General features: G+C 43.9%; 1 protein-coding gene across 1 annotated transcript; it reads right to left on the minus strand.

Annotated features, from left to right (window-relative positions):
• Positions 1-1,249: 1,249 nt before the first annotated feature.
• On the minus strand, positions 1,250-7,429 carry fgf16 (fibroblast growth factor 16). The gene is made up of 3 exons (XM_077022806.1): positions 6,534-7,429; positions 5,225-5,328; positions 1,250-2,880 (listed from the first exon to the last, which is right to left on the minus strand). Exons 1-3 carry the CDS (start codon positions 6,796-6,798, stop codon positions 2,635-2,637), a joined length of 615 nt encoding a protein of 204 aa, XP_076878921.1. The 5' UTR covers positions 6,799-7,429; the 3' UTR covers positions 1,250-2,634.
• Between the last annotated feature and the right edge of the window lie 17,790 nt (positions 7,430-25,219).

A 25,219-nucleotide genomic window follows, 5' to 3' on the forward strand; every position in this document is an offset into this window, starting at 1 on the left:
GTCTCTGGACTAAACCACAAGTTGTGATAATTCTGCTGGAACAAGTCATTTTGACATTATCTGTTTTTTCTAATATGTCTGAGGAGGGCCCGATTACCAACTGCACAGCCATAAAAACCTCCATGTTTGTCTCAAATACAGTTCTGTGCTCCTCCCCTTCTGTGTGCTGATGCCTTTGTCTTGATAGAGTTGCCACCTCTCAACGTGTTGGGATTCTGTACATTCACAGACAGCAAAAAATGTGCCAGAAATGCATCATTACAACTATTGCAGATGTAGGAATGTTGTTCCCATCTTTCTTATGCCCAGATGAACACTGGACTCCGTTAGCAGCACATCCATCTGGCCTCCAGGCAGCTCCGCCCCTCATCTGGCCTCCAGCTCCGCCCCTCATCTGCTTGGCCCTCCTTACATTCTGTTGCTGTTCATGTGGTTCATGAATATGCATTAGCACTGAAACTGTCCAAGCATGTTGGCAGTATGTGAACATCCAATCATCTGGCCACAGCCAAGCCCAATATGTTGTCAAATGTTGGCTAAGGGTATGATTGTGAATACGTTTATAAATCTGGAGTGTGCTATGAATCCAGATTGTCCATGGTTGATGATGTAAGCGGACTAAAAGCTTATGTTTAGAGCAACGTTGGGATAGCCCCGGCTAGTCGCTATGGGAGTCTTCTGTTGTGCAGACAAACAATACATTGGGTCCATTTGGGAGAGACCCTCCCCATTTGTACCGATCCTTGTTGTTTTCATGGAGGAAAGCGTCTTGGGGGCCCGTTTCTCAGCAGGTCTGTCACATGAGGACCCACCTCGTCCCCTTTTATTGTTTTGCCTGCTGCAGACATTTGATTTACGTCTGCGGTGCGTTTGGGGAGAGGGTTCTCACAGGTTTCCAGAGCCAAGAGCCGTCTACATCATCAGCTCTCATTCCCATCTCCAGTGAGATGGATGGCTCACTGCTTCAACACTGTTCTGCTGAAGCAAAGCAGATTTGTCAGCTTTATTTTCATCCCTTGGTGTGGTGCTGCAACCCTCTGTTAAGGTGTTTGGGTTTAGGTGTTTAAGGACCAGTGTTTTTAGCCATAGCAGACTACATGGTGTTTGCTAGGAGTGAGGCTGAAGGTTTATGATCATACTGTAAAGAGTGAATGTCTTTTAAAAGGTTTCAGTTCAATGAGTCAACTTGATATATTTCTCCATACAAGATTTTAATTATTACAGAGAATCCCAACCTCTCCCCCCACCTCTACCGCAACGGTCACTCACAACGAAGACTCAATAGCAGGACAATTTAATTGTCATTCACATGAAATTATTGTTATGACTTCTGTATAATTTCAGTAGAATCTACAGTTCTTATAATTTCAAGTTCATTACAAAATAGAGACTTTGCAATAAATAAATATATTTATATATAGATTTAGAATTATTTTTATATGTTGAAAATAAATATATTGTACATCTTATAAATAGGTTCATCCATATTTACACCTGTCGCTGTTACACCATTTTAATAATGTTCCTGACAGCCTGAACATTACAAGTCACTCCTTGTGAGTTGACCAACACTCCTACCCAACCTTTCTGTGTCCACCATAGCTTTTCCCTGGTCTCGTTAGAAATAACATCACTTTTCTAGAGTGCTTTCAATTTTTTGAATTTTTCCAGAACCTTCAAAAGAAAAGAAGAGGATTCACAGAGTGGTGCTAAGTGCTCATTTATCTCCCAGTGTTTCACACTGGAGATGGTCTCCTCCACTCCACCCTGATGTGTCCTCCTCTTAGGTGGTCTTCTTTAGACACCCTGCAGTCCTCTCTTTCGCTTTTTTCATCAGTGAGTGTTAGTGTTTAAGGAGAAGTTGGCCAGTTTTATTACTTAGCAGTACCTCTCATCCTCTCGTGTGTCCTTAAATGCACGATTGTCTAAAATGTCTCACTTCTGCGTTCCTCTTATCGAGATGGGATGGTGCATCTTTGGAAGAAAATGTTCTTCTTCCCCTTAACTCTTAACATTTTTAGTTAAGTACTGTATTGACATAACTGACATTTTCTGTAAGTTCAACATGATGGTCTGTGTGTGCCTACTGTGTTTAATAGGTGCATGTGGTCTTTGAAAGGCACTAGTAATGAGATTAGCTCCTATTGCCCAACGGTGTGGTGTTATTAGAAATGATCGTGATCCAAGTCTTGGGTTTGTGGACATGGACAGGCCCTGAAGATCTTCATCATACTTCATCGTGCTTAAGACATTTAAACGCTCCTGCAGCTGAAGGCAGAGGCTGTACGTGTGGATCCTCAAGAGCTCAATGGTGTGGACACTCACACGGCTGTCTGAAGATGAGCTGATCGCGTGACCCCAAGGCCATGAAGGGAGCACCTAGTACACCACTTGGCACCAGGCGGCCTATGGAGGAATGTCCTCTCGGATCTGTGGTTTAAGGAGAGGAAACAGAACCATCCAGGAACACACACGTACTGTTTATCTCAGTCACCGCTGGACAGGGACTCCTCGGTTCAGACCAGAAGGCAAATCTAAACAGTTGCGAGGGGGGAGAGGGAGGCTCTGTGTCTGTGTGCTCCCCAACGCCCCCCCCCTCCCCATCTTCCCCCAGCACCACTGGCTGGAGTTTGGTCACCTGTGCTGGAACAAGTCTCTGTAGGCCTGGGGGATCTTCTCGATCTCTACGTTCCTGGGCAGGAAGTGAGTCAACTTCTGGTGCTTTTTAGTCCTGCCGCCTTCTCGAGGTGAACCGTCCTTGTTCAGTGCCACGTAGTAGAACCTCCCAGTGTCCGGGTGTTTGTACAGCGTGGAGGCGTACGTGTTGTACCAGTTCTCCTCAAACTGCTCACGAAACACACACTCTGCTGTCAGCTTCTTCTACAAAAAAATGCCAACAAGGAACAGATTCTGAGATGAATAAAATAATTTGTGCTTAGTCATTAGAAACATGTACTTATATAGTTTTTTAAAAAGTCACAGTAAACGAACCTCCACATTTATACTTTTTATTTTCAAAGGGCAATAAAATATTTTAAGTAAACTAATATTGTCCTTTGGACTTTTAAGCAACTTGTGAATGATTCACATAATATTTGTTTCTCCCTGGATATTGGAAAACCTGTGCTGTGAGAGGCTGTGCCATTGTTAACAGGAACATTACATTCATGCTTATGCGTCTGCACTTTCCAGAGCTAATGAACATCTCCCATCCCAAAGCTCCATGGAAACTAACAGAAAAAAGATGCCGGCAACATTTTCTCACGGCGCGCCGTTTACCCTGGTGGCGACGCCTCAAATGACTGGAAACTATTCCAGGCAACAGGTGCTCTGTGTGCCAGTGAAAAGGGGGGGAGCCATCACAGCAGACTTTCAGCTTACACCCCAAATCACTCCGCCGCCCTGCTAACCTCTCCGTCTGCCTGGAGAGTGTGTTTCTCCCTGTGACGCAGTAGTCTCAGCGTGCGCGTGTGCGCCCAGCACCCGTAGCGAGCGTCTGTGTGGCCTGCTGCTACCGCACCACTGACGGGCCTCTCTGAGCGATGAGCTCTGGGTTCAGCAGGTGAACCTCTGTTGGCTGACGACGCCGTATGGAACAATAGACCTCAGGGCTACGCTGGGTCTCCTGCCAAAGGGCCGACATGCAATGGCTACAGCTTGAGTTTTGGTGTCGAGGCAGTTCATTTATACTGACTAACATGGCTGACTGTTTAAAATAAAAGCTTGCTAAAACATTTTTAAAGAACTGATTTAAATGCCTAGTTGAGTGAGTTACTCAGACAGATTCCAGAACAAACACCCCAATAGTGGAAGTAATTAATAAATGAGTGTTTAATTACACTGTCCAATAACTGAGCCGTCTGATTTCATTTGTTTTCTGATTCTGTGAGATTGGGAGTAGTCCTGTTCAAGAGCCTATTGCTTATTTCAGACACATAATAAATAGCTTGGATTTTATTATGCTAACACCTCTATCAATTACCATCAAGGGATCTACACTCCTGCTTTGAAATAGGCACTATCTGTAGCAGAATACACCTTGGTGCATGTGATTTGGCATAGGAAATTCTAATGCTGACCCCTAGAGAAAGACGAAGGTGAATTCTTTTGCGCAATCTGAGAATTTTCACGCCGGTAATAGCAAACAAACTGTGGTCATGCTAGCACCTTCCTGGCTGAGGTGTTCATTTAAAGTTTTAGAAGGTCATAGGACAAGATTTACTTTCACCTGCCCATGAGCACAGGTACCAGTCTTGGTCTCTACAGGTACCAGTCTTAGTCTCTACTGGCCAGTATGCTGAGTAGCTATGTACTGGCCTGTGGCTTTAGTGTGCTGTGTTTTTAAAAGGCTGTCATCACGTTGTACATGAAGAAATTCTTCACAGCAATAAGTGCACTCCAATTCTCAAGACCCACAGACACTTGGTGAGTGTCCTGGCTTATTGTGTGTGAAAATCTGATATCATGTTTCTCCCACAGTCATGCCTAGGGCCCTTGAGAGGGAGTCTGAGAACCTTTCCTATAAATGGTGTTCTGTGCACACGCAAGCGCACAAAAAAGTGACCACATCCTGGTCTGTGTTGCCATTTGAGCACTCGACCAAAGTAAAGCACTTTCCCCGCGCCACTGCACACTAATATACAAGAAACCAAGAGCATTAACAGGCTGCATATCCCCTGTGTGTGTGTGTGTGTGTGTGTGTGTGTGTGTGTGTGTGTGTGTGTGTGTGTGTGTGTGTGTGTGTGTGTGTGTGCACGCATGTGTGTGCGTGTGTGTGCATACTCTAAATGCTTCATGTGTATGGAAGAAAAATGTAAATATTTTGGTGACCGTGGAGCAAAATGAAGAGTCAATCCTAATTTAGGATTTAAGGTGCATTCTGAGCTGTCTCTTAACTTCAGAGGCCAAAAAACAAGGTAACTGGGAGAAGCCAACTGTTACAGCCACCAGAAGAAACTGGAGTTGATGTCCGAGTGCTGAAGAGTCTCTCTAAGGTCAGAGGGGTGTGAGATGCAGCATGAAAGACGTCGGTTTAGTTTGGGGTTCTCCACGTCCTCATCATGAAGAAGACTTGAGATGAAGTGAATGAACTACTATCTTCTAAACCCTGTGGGGATCCTCTAAGCTGTAGTCCTGTTTACACAAGCGCCAACACATTTATGTGGCTGCTCTCTGACACTGAACACTGCCTGGGTAGTACTGGGCCCAGGTGAGACTGACTTACCGATCCATAGAGTTCCCCTTTCTCGTTCATTCCCAGGTACAGGCCAGCGTCGACTCCTCTGATGCTGACCAACCCCACGGCCAGACTGATCAACTCCAGGATACCTGCCATAGAAGAGCTGGTGAGGGACCTTCAAGACACATTTGGAATGCCACTTTTTAAATAGATTCTTGTCCTTTGACGATATTTGAGATAAGTGCATTTTTTTACTTGAAACTTTTAACTATGGTCGTATTATTCACAATAAGATGTGAACTAAAGCCTACTTCATGGGAGAAAGTTGATGCTTTTGACAAGACACAAACGTTTATTTTTCTCTAGTTCATCTTCAGCAGATTTTATCATCTAGTTCGTTAAATTTTAATCACTCATAAGTTCCTCAGCATATATTTGATTTCTCGTTATATAAACATTTAATATTACCTTGATTTTTATTTTCTTTTGATGTTTTTCTCAGAGCACAGAAACAAACATTGCTTTAAAAAAGCTATTCATATTTAGTTTAGTTAAAGACTAAACTGTAGAATGTGGTCTTGCTTCTCGGTTGCATCTGGATCAGGTACTTCATAGCACTTAAAACTGAAGAGCGCACGTTGGATGCAGGAGAAACGTGTTTCAGATGCATCTAATCAAACCCATCGCCTGCTTGTAACTAGTCTGACTTGCATTTGCGCGCTGAGGATGCCAGATTTGTGCGCGCGGACCACCCAATTCAGTAACACGGCTTGATTTGGCCCAAAAACAAGCACCAAACTTCTTTGGATTCCACAATGGTCATGCTTTAATTTAGAGTTATTTCAGCCTTCTCAGCGCGCCTGCACCTGCAGAATGACTATGGGTAACAGAAACAGTCAAACCCACATGTCTGTGCACTGAGCTCATGAGTTTAGCACGCTAATGTGAACACTCCTTGGGTGATTTATATTAACACTATCATTAGTGTGCGCGCGTGCATGTGCTATTGCGCACTCCCGCGCTTCAGTCTACTGGGATCCATTGAACAAGTTTGTACAGATGATGAGCTCCACGTGTGGAGGAGATACCTGTGAGCTTCTCATCCTGACCCAGGAGAGCAGATTAGTAACTGCTCACCTGTTGGACAGCCACTGTAGAAGAGTTCACATAGCAGACATGACATGAAGGCATGTCCAGATCTTCATCTACACACTTTAGGCTGTAGATATGATGGTTTTACAGCACCAGCGTTATATGAAACAAGTTTCAAGTCACATCAAATGTATTTGATTTCAGCGCTGAAAGGTATTGGAACAGGTGCGGTTGAGCGTTAAATGTTATTACCGGTCCTCACCGAATCTGCTGTGGTCCTGTCTGGTCCCGTGTACGGTTCCGTTCGGGAGTATCTCCAGCTGGAAGCCGGTCCGACAGTACAGCTGCCGCCGCCGCAGAACCCCTGTGAGGTGGTCCAGATCCGCCCGGGAGCCCCGCTGTAATCTGCCCTCCATCAGACCCAGTCGTTCGTCCAGACCTGCAGGCGGGTCCACCATAGTCCCCAGAGCAGGAAAACTTTGTAAATCCAAATCGATAGTTGCGATAAATCCGCCGACCTCCGCCATGGCGCAAACCTGGCGGGTATGTGCAGGATTCAAGGAGTTGTTGAAGACGCTGCTCAAGTCAAAGCCATGCAGAACCTCACCAGAAACTTACTTCACCAGCCGAACCTTTCATGACTAGGTGAAGTGGATCAGACTGAATGAGCGTTTATATACACACTCCCGGAACATTATCACATCGGATATTCAAACGAAGCCACGCCTGGCTGGCATCTCTTCTTCTCACCGTAGAAACATGATTTACTCCAACTTTAGTCACGGTGGTGCAGATCACCGCTCTTTCATTAACTCAGTACCAACCGGACTGGGTCGAGGACGTTTGTGAAGAGCTTAGACGCGCTGGAGCGAAACTGAAGTGCTCAAGTGTCCGACAGCCCTAAACATCACCATCACTATATGATCATCGTGCGCAAAGTCCGACTAATTAAAAAGTTATCGCGTCAAAAAAAATATGACCATGTTCACCATGTAAAGAAGGCAAGTTATTCCACCCCTAACGTTCCCAACATCTGTCCTACATCAGCACACCCATGCGCAGCGTCTCCTCCAGATCTTGGACTAGAGTAGGAGAAGCAGCTGCCTCCATCAACCCGCCTAAAGTTCTCAAGACACATTTAGTCGTGATGATCCCTCACTGCAGAGTTACGAGTCACTGGAGAAGCTGGGTTTAAACTTCTAATGAAAGCAATTCTCCACCTCCTGGTTGGAAGCAGGTGCTTGCTCGTCTTCTGTTGTGGTTATATATCTTTTAAGCGGCTGCTATAATGCAGCCTTACAATAAAAACGCTACTGATGAGGTGTGTTACTAAATTAGATGAATACCTGGATGAGGGGACAGACTCATATTCATAAAATATGAAATAAGACTAAGAAAATGCATTACCATACATACACTTTTACTGTCATATAAACAGCTGCTAATAATCAAATCAGTGCAGGGTGCCGTGTTTTGTAAGCTGTTGATTAGCTTTTTGTAAGTGAATTACTTACATCAAAGTTATTTATTTTTACAAAATAGGTCTTTAGAATTGATCATGTTGCTGAGAATCTTGTTCCTAGAGGGAAAACAACCTGCTGTTTGAAGGGGAATGTGCTCTATCTCTATAAGACACAGAACAACAATGCTATTTGGAATATTAGGTATGATTTGTGATTTAATCTGGAACTGTATATTGTATACACCACGCTCAACAAGCAGTGACTTGTAGAAGAAGAAAGCTGTTGTGGAGGATCATGAATTCTTACACGTCTCTGTAATACAAACAAAGTCAAAGTCAGATCCTATTAGCCATGAGCTACAGAAACACTCCAGTGTCAATTTTGGGAGGCCAAAATAAAAATGTTTCTATCAGGAATGTGTTTCAAAAGGTAAAGGTTTGTCTTTTCAGGAAATCCCCGGTGTCTGGATAACTTTCGGTTTAGCACAGAGAACAACGCATGCACCGGATGGAGTCGTGATTTATCATTAGCCCAACAGTCTCTTGGGAAATAATAATACCCTAGGCGGAGTATCATGGCAACTAGCTCTGAAACACACCTCGTTGTGGGCCATTTTACTAGCAACACAAACATGTATGTTAGGACAACCTGTTAGGGTGTTCACATGCGTCAAATCAAATGTAATACCAAATATATTTTGATGCATTTGGATTTGTACATTACATATGTACTGCCATTATTTTAATGTTTTGTTTTAATGTAACACCAATATTATATTTTCTTGAAGATAGGATGGATGACGTATACTTCTTGTGTGAACCCTAGTGGAGTGAGCTTGATTCATTCATAAACTTTGTTAGTTGTATCTGAGTTTATAAGTAGTATCTGAACAGTCAGATGACAGCAACAAACACAAAGCTCCAAACATGAAAACACATTACGCTTCAGACAATATAATTAGCTGGATATCAAAGTTAATGTATCTCTAATAGCAGATGCTTATTACCTTATAGTAGCATTTTCCAGACTGACTGATTCACACGCTCAGCACCGGAGGAATTGTGCCATTCTTCCGTGCCGTAGAATCAGTGATACACCAGCGCAGTTGTGCAGTTATGTATCAAGACCATTCAACACTGCTGTAGGTCTCCACCGCATGACAAAGGGCAAATCTACACATCTTTCAGAAGTTCCTCAGTGCAAAGAGACTGGGGTGTGTGTGTGTGTGTGTGTGTGTGTGGGGGGGGGGGGGGTGTGGGGTGTGTGTGTGTGTGTGTGGGGGGGGGGGGGGGGGGGTGAGGACGCATGGTTCAAGAGCTATACTTTCAAGTCTTTTCACTGTCCCTGTAATTCCCTGAAATGGGGAACAGCGCGAACGTTCACTCCCTTCACTCTGGGCCTCAGCTCTACCATGCAGTCATTCAGATCCGATTGTTTTATTACATCTGTACATCTGTTGCTGGTCAGTTACATTTTATAGTTGAAATAGTGGAGGGCTGACAGAGAAAATATCCAGAGTAGAAATGTCTCAAGGGTAAAGGAGAGCAGGCTACAGTCTTTGAAGGTCATAGTCCATGTCCTTAGAATGACTGCACCAGTGCCATGACCTGTCACTAGTCTGCACACAGCGTGGTAAGAGATGCCATATTTTGGGCCCTCGCAAGGATGATTGGGACTAACCGTAGTGTGTTCTATAGCAGCCCTGACCCCCTCTCGTGCGAATGATATCATCTGTTCTTATTTTACCTTTGTATCGGCCCGCGCCCGGAAAAATGATCCGCCTTGTGGAGTTATTTGTAGAGCTGGATTCTGTGTTATTTTATTCCGTTGCAGAGACATAACATGGTGGGTCTCCCCTTTCACACAGGTGGTCCTTCAGTCTCTGTCAAGGCCGGGGGGTACGCACGCCCTCGGCTGAGTGAAGACACGGACAGATGCATGCGGATTTAGGTACCGGTGTAGCGTTTCAAGGGTCTGCTCGGCTTAACCGCCCCGCATAAAAGCCGGCGTTAATTAATTGGCTTTCTTTGCCGTTAGCTCCTAACGAACAGAGTGACCCGGCTCATGAAGAGCCACCAGTTGATGAGAAACATCTAAAACCAACATTTGTTATACAAATTAGTTTCATATGCTCTCTGTTTACTGAGAGAAAATGGATTGTGTCAGGCATTCCCTGAAGTGATGTCCCAGCAACATAACAGCATTTTTTATTTTTATATTTTTTTTGCCACAGCTTGCTTGAATGTTTTGTATGTATTTTTCTTTTAACCTTTGAAAATTTGAAATTTAAATTTTCTACACTTAATATGTGATATGCAAAATTTCATGCTGTCTGAAACAAATATCAGGGAATATTGAGCCAACGGTCTAAACTGTATATATGAACTGTCATGTTTTTGATCGGCAGGATGGCATACAACCATTCTGCACTCAGCAAATTAGCCTCCCCAAGGATTTAGCATAACGTGTCCAGCCCATAAAGTTTTGTGTGAATTTTTTATGCTATCTGTGATTGTCTTAATTATGTAGCAGCTTTTTTTCTGGATTTGTGCTGGTTTGCAAACATCTCATACCACAGAATGAACATTTATGGCAGATAAGTTGGCAGATAGATAAGTAATAATTAATACTTGAGAATAATTGGGCCAGACTGCTGATACATGTGATTGTGCTGCTCCAAGTTCATACACTGGGCTGTCTAAAGAAGTGTCTGTGTGTGATCATGAGAAAATGACTCCATCTGAACAAGAGTGTTATTCTTTCTTCAGCACAGAGCAGGAATCTCGCCCCAAACACATGTTAGAAGGCCTCTGTGCAGTCCATGGCTCTGAGCCAGCCCTACCTATCTTCACAACTATTTACATGGCAATCCAGCTGGTCAACCCCTCCATCTCTCTTTCTCTCTCCTCCTCTCTCTCTGCCCCCCTTTCTCTCTCTCCACTCCCTCTCTCTCCACCTTTCTCCCTCTCTCTCCCCTTTCTCCCCCCCTCTCTCTCCACCTCCCTCTCTCTTTCCCTCTCCTTCTCTCTCTCTCCCCCTTTCTCCCTCTCTCTCCCTCTTTCTCTCTCACTCTCCCTCTTTCTCTCACTCTATCTCTCTCCCCTCCTCTCTCTTTCTCCCTCTCTCTCCCTCTTTCCCCCTCTCTCTTCCTCTCTCACTCTCTCCCTCTCACTCTCCCCCCTCTCTCTGTCTCTCTCTCCCTCTCTCTCCCCCTCTTTCTCTTCTCTCTCTCTCTCTCTCTCTCTCTCTCTCTCTCTCTCTCTCTCTCTCTCTCTCTCTCTCTCTCTCTCTCTCTCTCCCCCTCTTTCTCTTCTCTCTCTCTCTCTCTTCTCTCTCTCTCTCTCTCTCTCTCTCTCTCTCTCTCTCTCTTTCTCTGTCCTGTCCCTGTCTCTTTCTCTACTGCTCTTCCAGTCACTCAGGTTGCTGGTTGTCTGTCACTTGTTTTGTATAAGTGAACATCTGATGACTATTACAAGACGCACATCCATATAGAGAGAAAGATTGCAGTTTCACTTTGCTTCAGTTAAGAAAAGGGACATGATGCAGACTTCACAGGAAATCTACACAGGAAATACTTTACCTTGTTTTTTTCTTTCTTCTTCACAGACATCTGGCATAATGACCAGTTATTGCAATCACATAGGACTGAAGTTGTCGTCAACATTCCTGCCTGTAAACCGTAATTTATAATGATCGTATGGCACAAACATTCCTGAGGATATTGCTTCTGAGAATATGATGCGTGGTTGTAGTTCTCATTAAATTGTATCTACATTAAACACACGAATGTATCTACATTAGTTTTTATATTTTATATTTTTTATACTTCGTGGCTTTTATTGATCTGTCGCCAACTGAACTGAATTTAATTGCATTGTATTTTTGTACTTTTACAGATTAAACAGTGGCGGTGCTTACATATGACATTACATATATTTAGTAACTGCAATGGATTGATGGATTTAACGTAATATGATTTTGCTGCAGTGGTTTATGACTTAGTACATAACATTCATTTATAAATCACTGCTAGCTCAACTTAAATACACTCAACAGCAACTGCATACCGCTGGCTTCCTCTCCACTAGAGGGCGCTGAGCAGCTCTCTTGTTTAAACAAATAAATCAAAGCTCAGGTTGCCCCCAAAACATGAACTGTCAGAATATGACAAATAGAGGCCCACGAGTTAATTATGGTGAAACGTTCAGACGAGACTGATGTAAGTAATCTTTTCACATCGCCGTTATTTTTAGGCATTCCGCAGGACCACAGTGTCGAATCTGGACTGCCTCTCTCTCTCTGTCCCCCCCCCTCTCTCTTTCCCCCGCCCCCCCCCTCTCTCTCTGCCCCCCCCTCTCTCTCTCTCTATGTCCCCCCTCTCTGTTCCCCCCCCTCTCACTCTCTGACCCCCCCCCTCTCTCTCTGTCCCCCCCCTCTCTCTCTCTCTGTCCCCCCCTCTCTCTGCCCCCCCCCCCCTCTCTCTGTCCCCCCTCTCTGTCTCTCTGCTGTCTACTCACTGCTTGACTTTTCTCTCAGCATCTTTAGTTAGTTAGATAGTTAGTCATATCTTCCTGTGCGAGGCAGCACAACAGACACTAAAGTGATCAGCCCCTAATAAAAGACAACTTAACAGTGTCACTGCTACCTGCTGAGTTGTTGACCTGATCTTTCATGGGCACAGATTAATTATCAGAGTTGACATTTAATTAATAAAAATGAAAAAATTGGTGGGTGTATTTCTTAATTGCTGCTTGCCTAAAAGGTGCTGGTGACAAGTTTGTGTTTGGTCATCAAACCTGCTAGGTGGGTCATCACAGTTTCAATTTTAGAGGTTCAGACATACCACTCCACTGCAAGTTTGATTAACATCCAGAATGTGATCTCTGCCCACCCACTTCATTAGAAACATTTATTAATGGAAATACTAAAATTATTAGAGTCAGAGATTGGAACATCTCTGCTGCAATGCAGAAATGATCTTACATCTCCTCCCAGTCTCCATCATTACTCTGATCTTACATCTCCTCCCAGTCTCCATCATTACTCTGATCTCACATCTCCTCCCAGTCTCCATCATTACTCTGATCTCACATCTCCTCCCAGTCTCCATCATTACTCTGATCTTACATCTCCTCCCAGTCTCCATCATTACTCTGATCTTACATCTCCTCCCAGTCTCCATCATTACTCTGATCTCACCTCTCCTCCCAGTCTCCATCATTACTCTGATCTCACCTCTCCTCCCAGTCTCCATCATTACTCTGATCTTACATCTCCTCCCAGTCTCCATCATTACTCTGATCTTACATCTCCTCCCAGTCTCCATCATTACTCTGATCTCACATCTCCTCCCAGTCTCCATCATTACTCTGATCTCACATCTCCTCCCAGTCTCCATCATTACTCTGATCTCACATCTCCTCCCAGTCTCCATCATTACTCTAATCTCACCTCTCCCAGTCTCCATCATTACTCTGATCTTACATCTCCTCCCAGTCTCCATCATTACTCTGATCTCACATCTCCTCCCAGTCTCCATCATTACTCTGATCTCACATCTCCTCCCAGTCTCCATCATTACTCTGATCTCACCTCTCCTCCCAGTCTCCATCATTACTCTGATCTCACATCTCCTCCCAGTCTCCATCATTACTCTGATCTTACATCTCCTCCCAGTCTCCATCATTACTCTGATCTTACATCTCCTCCCAGTCTCCATCATTACTCTGATCTGACCTCTCCTCCCAGTCTCCATCATTACTCTGATCTGACCTCTCCTCCCAGTCTCTATCATTACTCTGATCTCACATCTCCTCCCAGTCTCCATCATTACTCTGATCTTACATCTCCTCCCAGTCTCCATCATTACTCTGATCTTACATCTCCTCCCAGTCTCCATCATTACTCTGATCTCACATCTCCTCCCAGTCTCCATCATTACTCTGATCTTACATCTCCTCCCAGTCTCCATCATTACTCTGATCTGACCTCTCCTCCCAGTCTCCATCATTACTCTGATCTCACATCTCCTCCCAGTCTCTATCATTACTCTGATCTGACCTCTCCTCCCAGTCTCCATCATTACTCTGATCTTACATCTCCTCCCAGTCTCCATCATTACTCTGATCTTACATCTCCTCCCAGTCTCCATCATTACTCTGATCTTACATCTCCTCCCAGTCTCCATCATTACTCTGATCTCACATATCCTCCCAGTCTCCATCATTACTCTGATCTGACCTCTCCTCCCAGTCTCTATCATTACTCTGATCTCACCTCTCCCAGTCTCCATCATTACTCTGATCTGACCTCTCCTCCCAGTCTCTATCATTACTCTGATCTCACCTCTCCCAGTCTCCATCATTACTCTGATCTCACCTCTCCCAGTCTCCATCATTACTCTGATCTGACCTCTCCTCCCAGTCTCCATCATTACTCTGATCTCACCTCTCCTCCCAGTCTCTATCATTACTCTGATCTCACCTCTCCCAGTCTCCATCATTACTCTGATCTGACCTCTCCTCCCAGTCTCCATCATTACTCTGATCTTACACCTCCTCCCAGTCTCCATCATTACTCTGATCTGACCTCTCCTCCCAGTCTCTATCATTACTCTGATCTGACCTCTCCTCCCAGTCTCCATCATTACTCTGATCTGACCTCTCCTCCCAGTCTCCATCATTACTCTGATCTCACATCTCCTCCCAGTCTCCATCATTACTCTGATCTCACATCTCCTCCCAGTCTCCATCATTACTCTGATCTTACATCTCCTCCCAGTCTCCATCATTACTCTGATCTGACCTCTCCTCCCAGTCTCTATCATTACTCTGATCTCACCTCTCCCAGTCTCCATCATTACTCTGATCTGACCTCTCCTCCCAGTCTCCATCATTACTCTGATCTGACCTCTCCTCCCAGTCTCCATCATTACTCTGATCTCACATCTCCTCCCAGTCTCCATCATTACTCTGATCTCACATCTCCTCCCAGTCTCTATCATTACTCTGATCTCACCTCTCCTCCCAGTCTCCATCATTACTCTGATCTCACCTCTCCCAGTCTCCATCATTACTCTGACCAAAGGGTGCAGTACTCCCTGGAGCTTTCTGAGATCTCATCTATTCTCACCCTTTCAGAGACTCTCTTCATCAACTCTGTTGCAGCACTACTGTTCCTGGTGCAGTCATACCAGTGCAGCAGTGCTAACAGAGTTCTGCAGGCCTAAAATGGATGTATATAAAGTGCACCTAAGCAAGTGCTTGTTAGCATGTAACATGTTGGTGCATGTAGGTGCAAGTGTTTCTAGTGAAGTGGGGAGTGAGTGTGTTCAGCTGTGATGGATGGACTACGTATGTTCTGTCAGGAACCTGTGCAACTGACATGTTTGTTATTTTCAGTGTTGCGAATAACGCCGTTATGTAACGTCGTCATTTTGTCAGTAACGGGATAATATAATTAGTTACTTTTCCTGTCGTTACAACGCCGTTTACGTTACTGGTCATTAAAAGTGGTGCGTTACTATATATTGATATACTAATGCGAGCGGTCCGCTGCCCAGGCTAGTGAGGAGTAACAGATCTCGATAGGTCACAGTTCTCGGTGTAACACCTGTTTAACTTAACAAGTCAGTAAGCGATTGGCTAAGGCAGCGTTATGATAGCCAATCAGAGCCAGTGTTTTTACACGCGTGCCGAAGCACGCGAGTGACACGACACAAACGGCGAAGAGGCCGAAATGGCGTCAGGTGCAAGCCGAAGAAAACTAGAACTTTCAAGGCAATATAAACATTATTTAAGAAAATACTTGAAGTTCCTGAATGTCTACCAGACTGGGTATTTGATTTATTAAATTAAGAATAGAGGTTTTATTGTTAAGTTTACTTCTGTTGTAAACAAACCAGTTGTCTCAGGTTGAGAGAATTTAATTTAATTTCATAGATGTAAATGCACTTTATATAGTGTAACTGTTTACTTTTGCTTTTTTTTCCCCAAAGATTTGGGATTTTAAAGGATTTTATCCTGCACTGGTCTGTGGATGTGCAATAAATATCAAAAGTTAAACAATTTTCTGATCTACTCATTTCAACTGACTGTGAAAACTGCTTAAAAAAACTTAATTAATTGGCATATAACCTTTTTTTTAACTGTAACGCAAATAGTTACTTTCCCTGGTAACGAGTTACTTTTATTATAGAGTAATTCAGTTACTAACTCAGTTACTTTTTTGAACAAGTAGTGAGTAACTATAACTAATTACTTTTTTAAAGTAACGTTCCCAACACTGGTTATTTTCTTCCCAGTAACACCAACTAAGAAGCATGTGCTGTTCTTAAGATAGCAGAAGTCTGCTGGATCATCAGTCCCTGTATGAGACTGTAGAGCTCCATTCTGCAGTAAAGCAAACCTTCAGGCTTTCTCTCCAAAAACGTCTCAACACATTTACATTTAAACACTCTTGTCAACCATTATTACAGAGGCCAACCCCTTCTTTAGGGATTGGTAAACAATTATTTAAAATATTTGTCTGGTGATATATGAAAAGTCCAATAATAATCATAGCTGTTGACATACCTTAGTGATAACACCAGAAAGAACACAGTCAACTCAAAAGGAAAGAAAATGTATTGAATCTTCTCTAGTGCTGCTGATGTGAGCTTGACATATCCGTAAGTATTATGCAGTGCTTAAGAAGGTGCTGAGAACAATCTTATGCTTTATGTCTTCAAGGCTTTCATCATGTCACATTTTTACAAATGTCATGGAGGAGAAGCGATGAAATATCTCAAACGTTTTTTATGATTATGCTCAACAGCCTCTTAAGACCTTTTTACAGTGCATACAGAAGCAGCAAATGTCCTGTGTCCTGGCCAACATAGCAAACAGCATGGATCACCCAGCTGAACGTCCTCCTGCATCACTGAGCAGACACACAGTGTTAGAAGTTGCATTTACATTGAAATGTGAGATCACCTTTTGATGGTGAGATACTGCAATTTGATTGGACATATGATTGGTCTGTGAGTCCTTGGTGTTACAAGTCGTCTTACATAGGCTACGTAAAACCCTGAAAAAGGGAATAATCAGCAGTAGAGTTTTTACAGATGTTTTACAGTAGTACAGTAATATAACCATTTTTAGAATATGAGTTATATACTGTACACAGATATCTATCTATCTATCTATCTATCTATCTATCTATCTATCTATCTATCTATCTATCTATCTATCTATCTATGCCAATATGTTATAAGCAGTGTTAGGAACGTTACTTTAAAAAAGTAATTAGTTATAGTTACTCACTACTTGTTCAAAAAAGTAACTGAGTTAGTAACTGTGACGGGCAGGATGAGCAACTCAAAAAGGAAGCGATCACACCAAGTCTCAGGGAAATAGGATGGTTTAATAGAAAGTGTGCAAACCAAAAACCCGTGCATGGTTCCAGATTAAGGAAATAATAACCAGCAGTCAACTGGTACAAAGACAAGACATATATAGACGAACAAACGACCCTCAGGTGAGACGGATCACGGGTCCCGCCCACCTGAGGGACGAACATCACGTGACCAAAAACAGGACCGCTGCCGCTGTAACCGGGGGCGACCGGTAGGGGGCCCCCCCACAACGTGACAGACCCCCCCACCAAAGCCGCACTCCCCTCCGGATGTGCGGCTTACAGCGGCAGCACACAAAACACAACAAAGGGGCGGGAGGGCGGGGACAAGACAGGGACCCGTTCCCTGCCGTCCTGAGCTGAAACACAAAACACAAAACACATATGCTCCTCGTCACAGGACGCAGACCAGGCAGGGACCCGTTCCCTGCAGTCCTGGAGCTGAAAACATAAAACACATAGGTTAGCTCGCCTCCTGGGCGGGACCCTGGACCGACCGGGCCGTCAACAAGACGATAACCACGCCCCGGTCGGTCACAGGGCCCTTGCGCCCTAACCGGCCTTAGGCCGCTTAAGCCCCACCGCTGTGTGCGGACCGGGAGCACATGGCCCAACACACGTCACAGGTGTGGATGTGTGCAGGCCGCCACACTGGGGTGCGGCCACGGCTTCCACAAACACCTCCCAAACCTACCTCCTTGCTCGGAGCTGACCCCTGCCCTTTTCGCTAGGGGTCACCCCAGACTCCTGGGGAGTGAACCCCTCCCCGGGGCCCCTCATCTCAAGGTGGACTCCTCCACCCAACCCAGGAGCGCCAGAGACCAGGGCCCTGGCAATCCACAACAGGGACACGCTGGTCACCCCGAGCTCGAAGGAGAGGGTCTCCTCCTGGAGACCCCACTAGGTCCGGGAGTACCGCAGTCCACCACCAGGAGCGACCTGCAACACATCACACACACACGCACACAGACAACACATAACACAAAACGCGCACTGCTCTGACCACTGACCCCCCTTTTACACAGGGGGGAAGGGACCCCTTCTTGGCATGAGGAGACACCCTGTCCTTACACCCCAGGCATCCTCCGCCTACAAAGGGGTACAGGGGCTCCTCTTTGCTCAGGGGTCCCTCCCAACCGGTCAGGTCTCCTGATGGAGCAGTGCCTTCTGAGCCACATGTCGTGGCTCAGGAACCCCATAGCTCCCCCCCAAAAACATATTTAGGGGGGGCCCCTCCGGGGAACAACAAAACAAAAAACACAGACACAACATTTAACATATACGCACCCAAGGTGCCCTCCGTGCCACATCCAGTGGCACGGGACCTCTAATGGGCCCCTCCCCACACACAGTGAAGAGGGGTGCAAGAGAGGAAATACATAAAACAAAGCACGCTACACTCTAGGACAAAACGAACACGCAAAGACAGAACATAAACAAACGGACAGGACCCACCGATGCGCGCGCTCTGCGGAGCGCGACTCGCCCACTCCAGCTCTCTCTCTCACCGTTTTCACCACGGGATCCGTAGATCTTTGGAGAGAGAGAGCTATGCGCGAGCGGCTTGCCCACAGCGACGCGTCCCTCTGGCTCGCAGTCGCTCACCCCCGTCACCACGGGATATCGGGTGAGCGAGGCGAAAGGAGCAGAGAGAATCTCTGCGCGCAGCACGCATCGATGGACCCGTCTACATACACACACAAACACCACCAGCGAAACACACACCACGGCACACACACACTCGCTCACGTCCGCGTCGTTATTAAAACACAACGTACATACACACACACATACAGACGATAACGAACAACGGACGTGCGCAATGTGAGGCACCGGTAGTTTCGCTGGGCGAGAGCGGAGTCTACTGGTCCCCAGCTCTAGTCACCGCCGTGTGATTTTACGGGTTTAAACACAAACAACATTTAAACACGGCGGGACGAGTGGGGACAGACTCAACACTCTATCAGACAATACACAACAAACACACAGCACGTAGACAAACACTTACCACGAGACATGACCACGAACGAAGGAGAAAGTAAGGGAGACTGGCGGCTTCCGAAAGGTGGCTGGTTATTCTGTGACGGGCAGGGTGAGCAACTCAAAAAGGAAGCGATCACGCCAAGTCTCAGGGAAAGAGGATGGTTTAATAGAAAGTGTGCAAACCAAAAACCCGTGCATGGTTCCAGATTAAGGAAATAATAACCAGCAGTCAACTGGTACAAAGACAAGACCTATATAGACGAACAAACGACCCTCAGGTGAGACGGATCACGGGTCCCGCCCACCTGAGGGACGAACATCACGTGACCAAAAACAGGACCGCTGCCGCTGTAACCGGGGGCGACCGGTAGGGGGCCCCCCACAACGTGACAGTAACTGAATTACTCTATAATAAAAGTACCTCGTTACTAAGGAAAGTAACTTTGCATTACATATGCCAATGAATAAGGATTTTTTGAAAAAGCAGTTTTCACAGTCAGTTGAAATGAGTAGATCAGTTTAACTTTTGATATTTATTGCACATCAACAGACCAGTTCAGGATAAAATCCTTTAAAATCCCAAATCTTTGTAAAAAAAAAAAGCAAAAGTAAACAGTTACACTATATAAAGTGCATTTACATCTATCAAATTAAATTAAATTCTCTCAACCTGAGACATCTGGTTTGTTCACAACAGGAGTAAACTTAACAATAAAACCTCTATTCTTAATTAAATAAATCAAATACCCAGTCTGGTAGACATTCAGGAACAAGTATTTTCTTAAATAATGTTTATATCGCCACCTTGAAAATTGTAATTTTTCTTCGGCTTTCTCCTGACTCGCCATTTCTGCCTCTTCTCCGTGTCGTGTGTCACTGGTGTGCTTCAGCACGCGTGTAAAAACATTGGCTCTGATTGGCTACCATAAAGCTGCCTTAGCCAATCGCTTACTGACTTGTTAAGTTAAACAGGTGTTACACCGAGAACTGTGACCTATCGAGATCTGTTACTCCTCACTAGTCTGGGCAGGTGTCCGCTCGCATTACTGTTAGTATATCAATATATATATATAGTAACGCACCGCTTTTAATGACCAGTAATGCCAACGGCGTTGTAACAACAGGAAAAGTAATTAATTATATTATCCCGTTACTGACAAAATGACACCGTTACCTAACGCCGTTATTTTTAACAGCGTTATTCCCAACACTGGTTATAAGACATCTATGTTGCAAGACCATATACCACTTTGATAACATTGCTATTTTTCGCACAAAGGCCGTTAAAAAGGATACAAAGTTTAAAGTCACATAATTAAATGATTTCAGTCAGTTCTGTTTTCAGTTCTGTCATTGCCACCCTGTGCCAGATTACCATGTATACAAACCAGTTTTTGCTCTCTTGACCTTTAGTGTAACTGCTGATCCAAAGTCATAAAGTAATTGAACATCACATTCTGTTCTCTGCTCCCCCAGTTGAGGGGGATGAAACTACTCAACTTATTTTAAGACAGAGAAACCTGTCAGCCAGATGTTTTCGCTGTAATGAACAAAGTGTAGGGTGAAGTAAGCGTTTTAACAAAAAAAAAGAGAGCAAAATTAATGGTGGACATGACTTTCCATGACCAATCTAATGTTTTATATGCCAGATGAGTTATGCCTTCTTTGGTTTACATGCCTTCTCTTCTGTATAGCTAGGGTGGTACTCTATTAATGACATTCTTTAATATCTGGGTCTTTTTTGTCTAATTTGTGGTTTGAATTAAGCACCCAATTATTCAAAGCCACTGCATGTCATGTCTGGTTTTAAAACCTGCACATAAGACATATTCAGTAGTGTTAATGAAAGGTACTTACAGATTGAAGAGAACTAACTTGTTAAACATAACCATAACAATATTGCTTGATCACAGGATACAGAACTTTCTAACATTATTACTTGTACAGATTAGACACATAACCTTGTGCCACAGTTCCTAAAGGATTCTCACTTTAGATTAGCCTGAGATCCTATGGACATGTGTAACAGTATTTCTGATCTCACAGGCATGGAACATATGGTTAGCATTTTGGAATGGTGTTCATTTTCCCAGTCAAAGCAGACCGATTATTCTGAGTGTGTTGTGTTACAAGTTCCCTAACAGAATGAGATCTTTATGCCTGATAAATGCAGGGTTCCACATCAAGACCCAAAAGCCGAGTCAAGATTCAAAGCAAGCGGGTCCTTCAGGCAAAGCAATGGTTTCTTCACTGGCACCAGTTTGTTTTGCAGACTCATGTCCAATGTCTTGGTTCTGATGCGACACATTAGAATTCCCCATAGTCTGTCTCCAGATGAAGGAACTTGATCACAGTCTGCTGCTATGTGACGGACGCATTTCTTACATTTCCTGAAAAAAAAACACCCCCCACTTTGCGTTCCTTGAGTGTTGTACGAAGTCTGAATATACAAAGTCATGCATATTTAATGAAGTACACTAACATAATCTGTACATCTTCGCACTGTAAGGCTCTTCACATCTAATTGTGTATCTTTATCCAAGTGGCTAATTAGTTTTTGGACCACCTGATAGAATGCTACAAATGCTGTTTGGTAACATTTGGTTATTGTATGCTATATACAATACATTGACCTTTTACATATTTTTTATATGTTCATCTACTATATCTTACATATACACATATTATTCATTTACCATAATTAACCTCACATACTCTATTGAAAATGGTGTACAATACCATACAGTCCCAACACAAGCTGAGTATATGCTTTTATGTGGTATATATTTTTAGTATACAGTAGCAACTTGACTGGATGTGGAAAACGTGGGACATAAATGGAAGCTGTTTGCCTGTTTGCCTTGTTGTATCTATGGTGGAGCTTTAGAACAACTTTCTGCCCAGTGCACAGTTCACTGTTAGTACTGTAAAAGGCTCCCTTAGGAACCCCCAGTGCCAGATTTGAAAATGCCATAGCTATTTGTCAGAGACGATGGTTCACTTTCCAGACCGGTCAACTGAGAGCATCTTGGCTGGCTTCATCCTCCGGCTGAGACAACAGACTCAACGCCCTTCGGCTCCGCACAGGTCCTTCCTGGTCATGTAAGATCCTCTCTTGTCTGTCCAGTCCATCCTGTCAACACTCAAATGCATCTTTTGTGCCAGTGGGTAGCTTCAAGCATCACCTGAGTTACTGTATATATAATATAGGCCCCTTTTCTTGCCTTAAAAACTCTCCGGTTATCGATTTTATTTTTGTGTGTCTACATGTGTGTTTTGATTTTCTTCCCTGGTTCAAAAGGGAAGCACGCAATGCTTAAATGAATGACTTCCTCTGAGAAGAGGGATAGGAGCAGTGGGGAAGAGCATTCCCTCAAAGTGCTGAGAGTTGGGTGGTCTGTCCTTCAGCACCAGATTCAGAGGGTGGAGGAAGGAAAGCCTGGGAAACACAGCCCACTCTATATCAGTTTCAAAGAGTGAAACCCAACCCCCCCCCTCCTCTCTCCCTCCCCCCTCCCCCCACCCATCCCCAAACCCCCCCTGCCCCCCTCTCGTCCCTCAAGTTTGACAAAGACACCTGTTGTTTGAATTTAGAGGAGTACTGAATTGGCTGGGCTGTTCAGAGGAAAACATTGTTTGTCGTTATGATAGAAACATATCTCTGTGATAAGATGCCATTCGGTTTAACCAAAGGAGCGCTCGACTTTTAGGAAAGGAATAAAGTTTTGAAATAAGACAGATGTGTTTCCTTCATTTGCTTAAGATGGCAGTACAGTGGAAAATTGTAATGTATATGTGTGTGTGCTTGTTTATGTATGTGTGTTGGTTATGCTTAGAGTTAAGCACATTTTTGACTTAATTTTATATTTCAACAACAACTTTAAGATATGTCAGCCATGTGGCACCAACTCCTGATGCATCTACATGCCAATGGTAACATCCAATTATACTACTAAATACTCCAAGATGAAGTGCTGGAACTGGTTACGTCTCAGATTACAATGTGGATCCAAACAGGTGTCCCTTGTCCTGTTGTGGTGGTAAATATATGGTGAAATCGGGCAGAACCAGGACACTCTGGACACTCTTCTTCTAGTGACTGTCCTGTGCATTACTTCACCTTTGTCAGATGAACAAACACTCCTGGTGTGCTGTTAAAGTGCAGCCCTGTTAGTTTATGGCATGCGTGTTTAAACTCTTGCGAAACAGGCCCAGTCCAAACATGCATACTCCTTTCTCTTATAGCAGCATTTCACTGAAAGAAAAACAAATTATGTCCACAATGAGTGAAGCCTAGTTGGGGTAGGTGAGATCATGATAACTGCTGCCCACCAGCTTTTATCCCGTCTTAACTATTAGCAGTTTTAGCTGAGGTACAGGGCTAGACTGGGACAAAAAAATCGGCCCTGGCATTTTTGGTTTAGACTGGCTCCTCATAATTAGCGGAGCACAACCGACTTGTAATTTATGTATGTGGGGTACGACATGGAAAAAAATGATAAAAAAATTACTGGTTAAAGTCATTGGATTTAATTTTAGCATTATATCACAATCACTTTTATGATTTTATTGAAATCATCTCTAATATGTATTTTCTGAATTTCTCCGATTTAACAGCTCAATTCTAATTAAGTTTAAAGGTGCTCCCTCCTTTAAACAGCTATAACATGTATTTGTATCTGGCTACTAACAAAGTTACTTTATGAATTCATGCAACGCAAACATGTCTTAAAAGCATTTGACACCGTTTTACTCTTATTCAGTGTGGGCATCTTTTTTTACACTTACTATAGTTAAATTGCAAAGCTTTTATTTATCATTTATAAGTTTTAAAATCTAAAATGGACACTTGCTGCTCATCCAACACTTCTCAGTCTTGACAATTTGCTATTTTATCAGAATAAGGGTGCGTGGCTGCCAGATTTAGGGAAGTATGTAAATTCCAATTAATACTGATACTAATCAATTGCCATTGCTCATCATTCTCATGTAATAAAGTCCCTGTGTTATCTAACGTTACTACCTGCTTACAGTTGTGATCAAATTTATTCAACCCCCACTGAAATAAAGTGTTTTGGCCAGTTTGACATTGATTTTGATCATTTCAGTCATCTTATTTACAATTATATCAAAGAGGCACTTATAAATTAGACAAACATAACAATATTTATGATGGAATAACCACAAATGTCTTTACTGTGCTCACATCATTATCAGTTTTATTCAACCCCCTAGTGACATTATTTTTTAGTACTTAGTACAACATCCTTTTCCAGTTATGACAGCTTTCAAGCGTGAAGCATAGCTTGACACAAGTGTCTTGCAGCGACCTATGGGTATCTTAGCCCATTCTTCATGGGCAAAAGCCTCCAGTTCAGTCACATTCTTAGGCTTGCGCACTGCAACTGCCTTCTTTAGGTCCCACCAGAGGTTCTCAATTGGATTTAAGTCTGGTGATTGCGATGGCCAGTCTAGAATGTTCCAGCCTTTCATGTTCAACCATGCTCTAGTGGACTTGGATGTGTGCTTCGGATCATTGTCCTGTTGGAAGGTCCAACGTCTCCCAAGCCGCAGGTTTGTGACTGACTCCATCACATTTTCCTCCAAGATCTCCTGGTACTGAAGGGAATTCATGGTACCCTGCACACGTTGAAGCTTTCCTGTACCATTAGAAGCAAAACAGCCCCAAAGCATAATTGACCCCCCGCCATGCTTCACAGTAGGCAAGGTGTTCTTTTGTTCATAAGCCTGGTTCTTCCTTCTCCAAACATAGCACTGGTCCATTGTCCCAAACAGTTCTAATTTAGTTTCATCTGACCACAGTACACTGTTCCAAAACCTTTGTGGCTTGTCCACATGACTTTTGGCATACTGCAGTCGACTTTTCTTGTTCTTTGGAGTCAGCAAGGGGGTGCGTCTGGGCGTTCTGGCATGGAGGTCTTCGTTATGCAGTGCGCGCCTTATTGTCTGAGCTGAAACTTCAGTGCCCACATCTGACAGGTCTTTTTTCAGTTCCTTAGCAGTCACGCGGGGATTTTTCTCCACATTACGCTTCAGGTAGCGCACAGCAGTCGCGGTCAGGATCTTCTTTCTGCCACGACCAGGTAAC

The sequence above is a fragment of the Brachyhypopomus gauderio genome, chromosome 11 (genome assembly GCF_052324685.1).
Source record: "Brachyhypopomus gauderio isolate BG-103 chromosome 11, BGAUD_0.2, whole genome shotgun sequence".
NCBI lineage: Eukaryota > Metazoa > Chordata > Actinopteri > Gymnotiformes > Hypopomidae > Brachyhypopomus > Brachyhypopomus gauderio.

Excerpts from the sequence above, each read along its gene's own strand:
- fgf16 (XM_077022806.1), bottom strand. The coding sequence starts at position 6,798 with ATGGCGGAGGTCGGCGGATTTATCGCAACTATCGATTTGGATTTACAA. Across the intron at positions 5,329-6,533 it reads ACAGGACCACAGCAGATTCG|GTATCCTGGAGTTGATCAGT; the intron begins GTGAGGACCGGT and ends CTTCTATGGCAG. Across the intron at positions 2,881-5,224 it reads AAGGGGAACTCTATGGATCG|AAGAAGCTGACAGCAGAGTG; the intron begins GTAAGTCAGTCT and ends ATTTTTTTGTAG.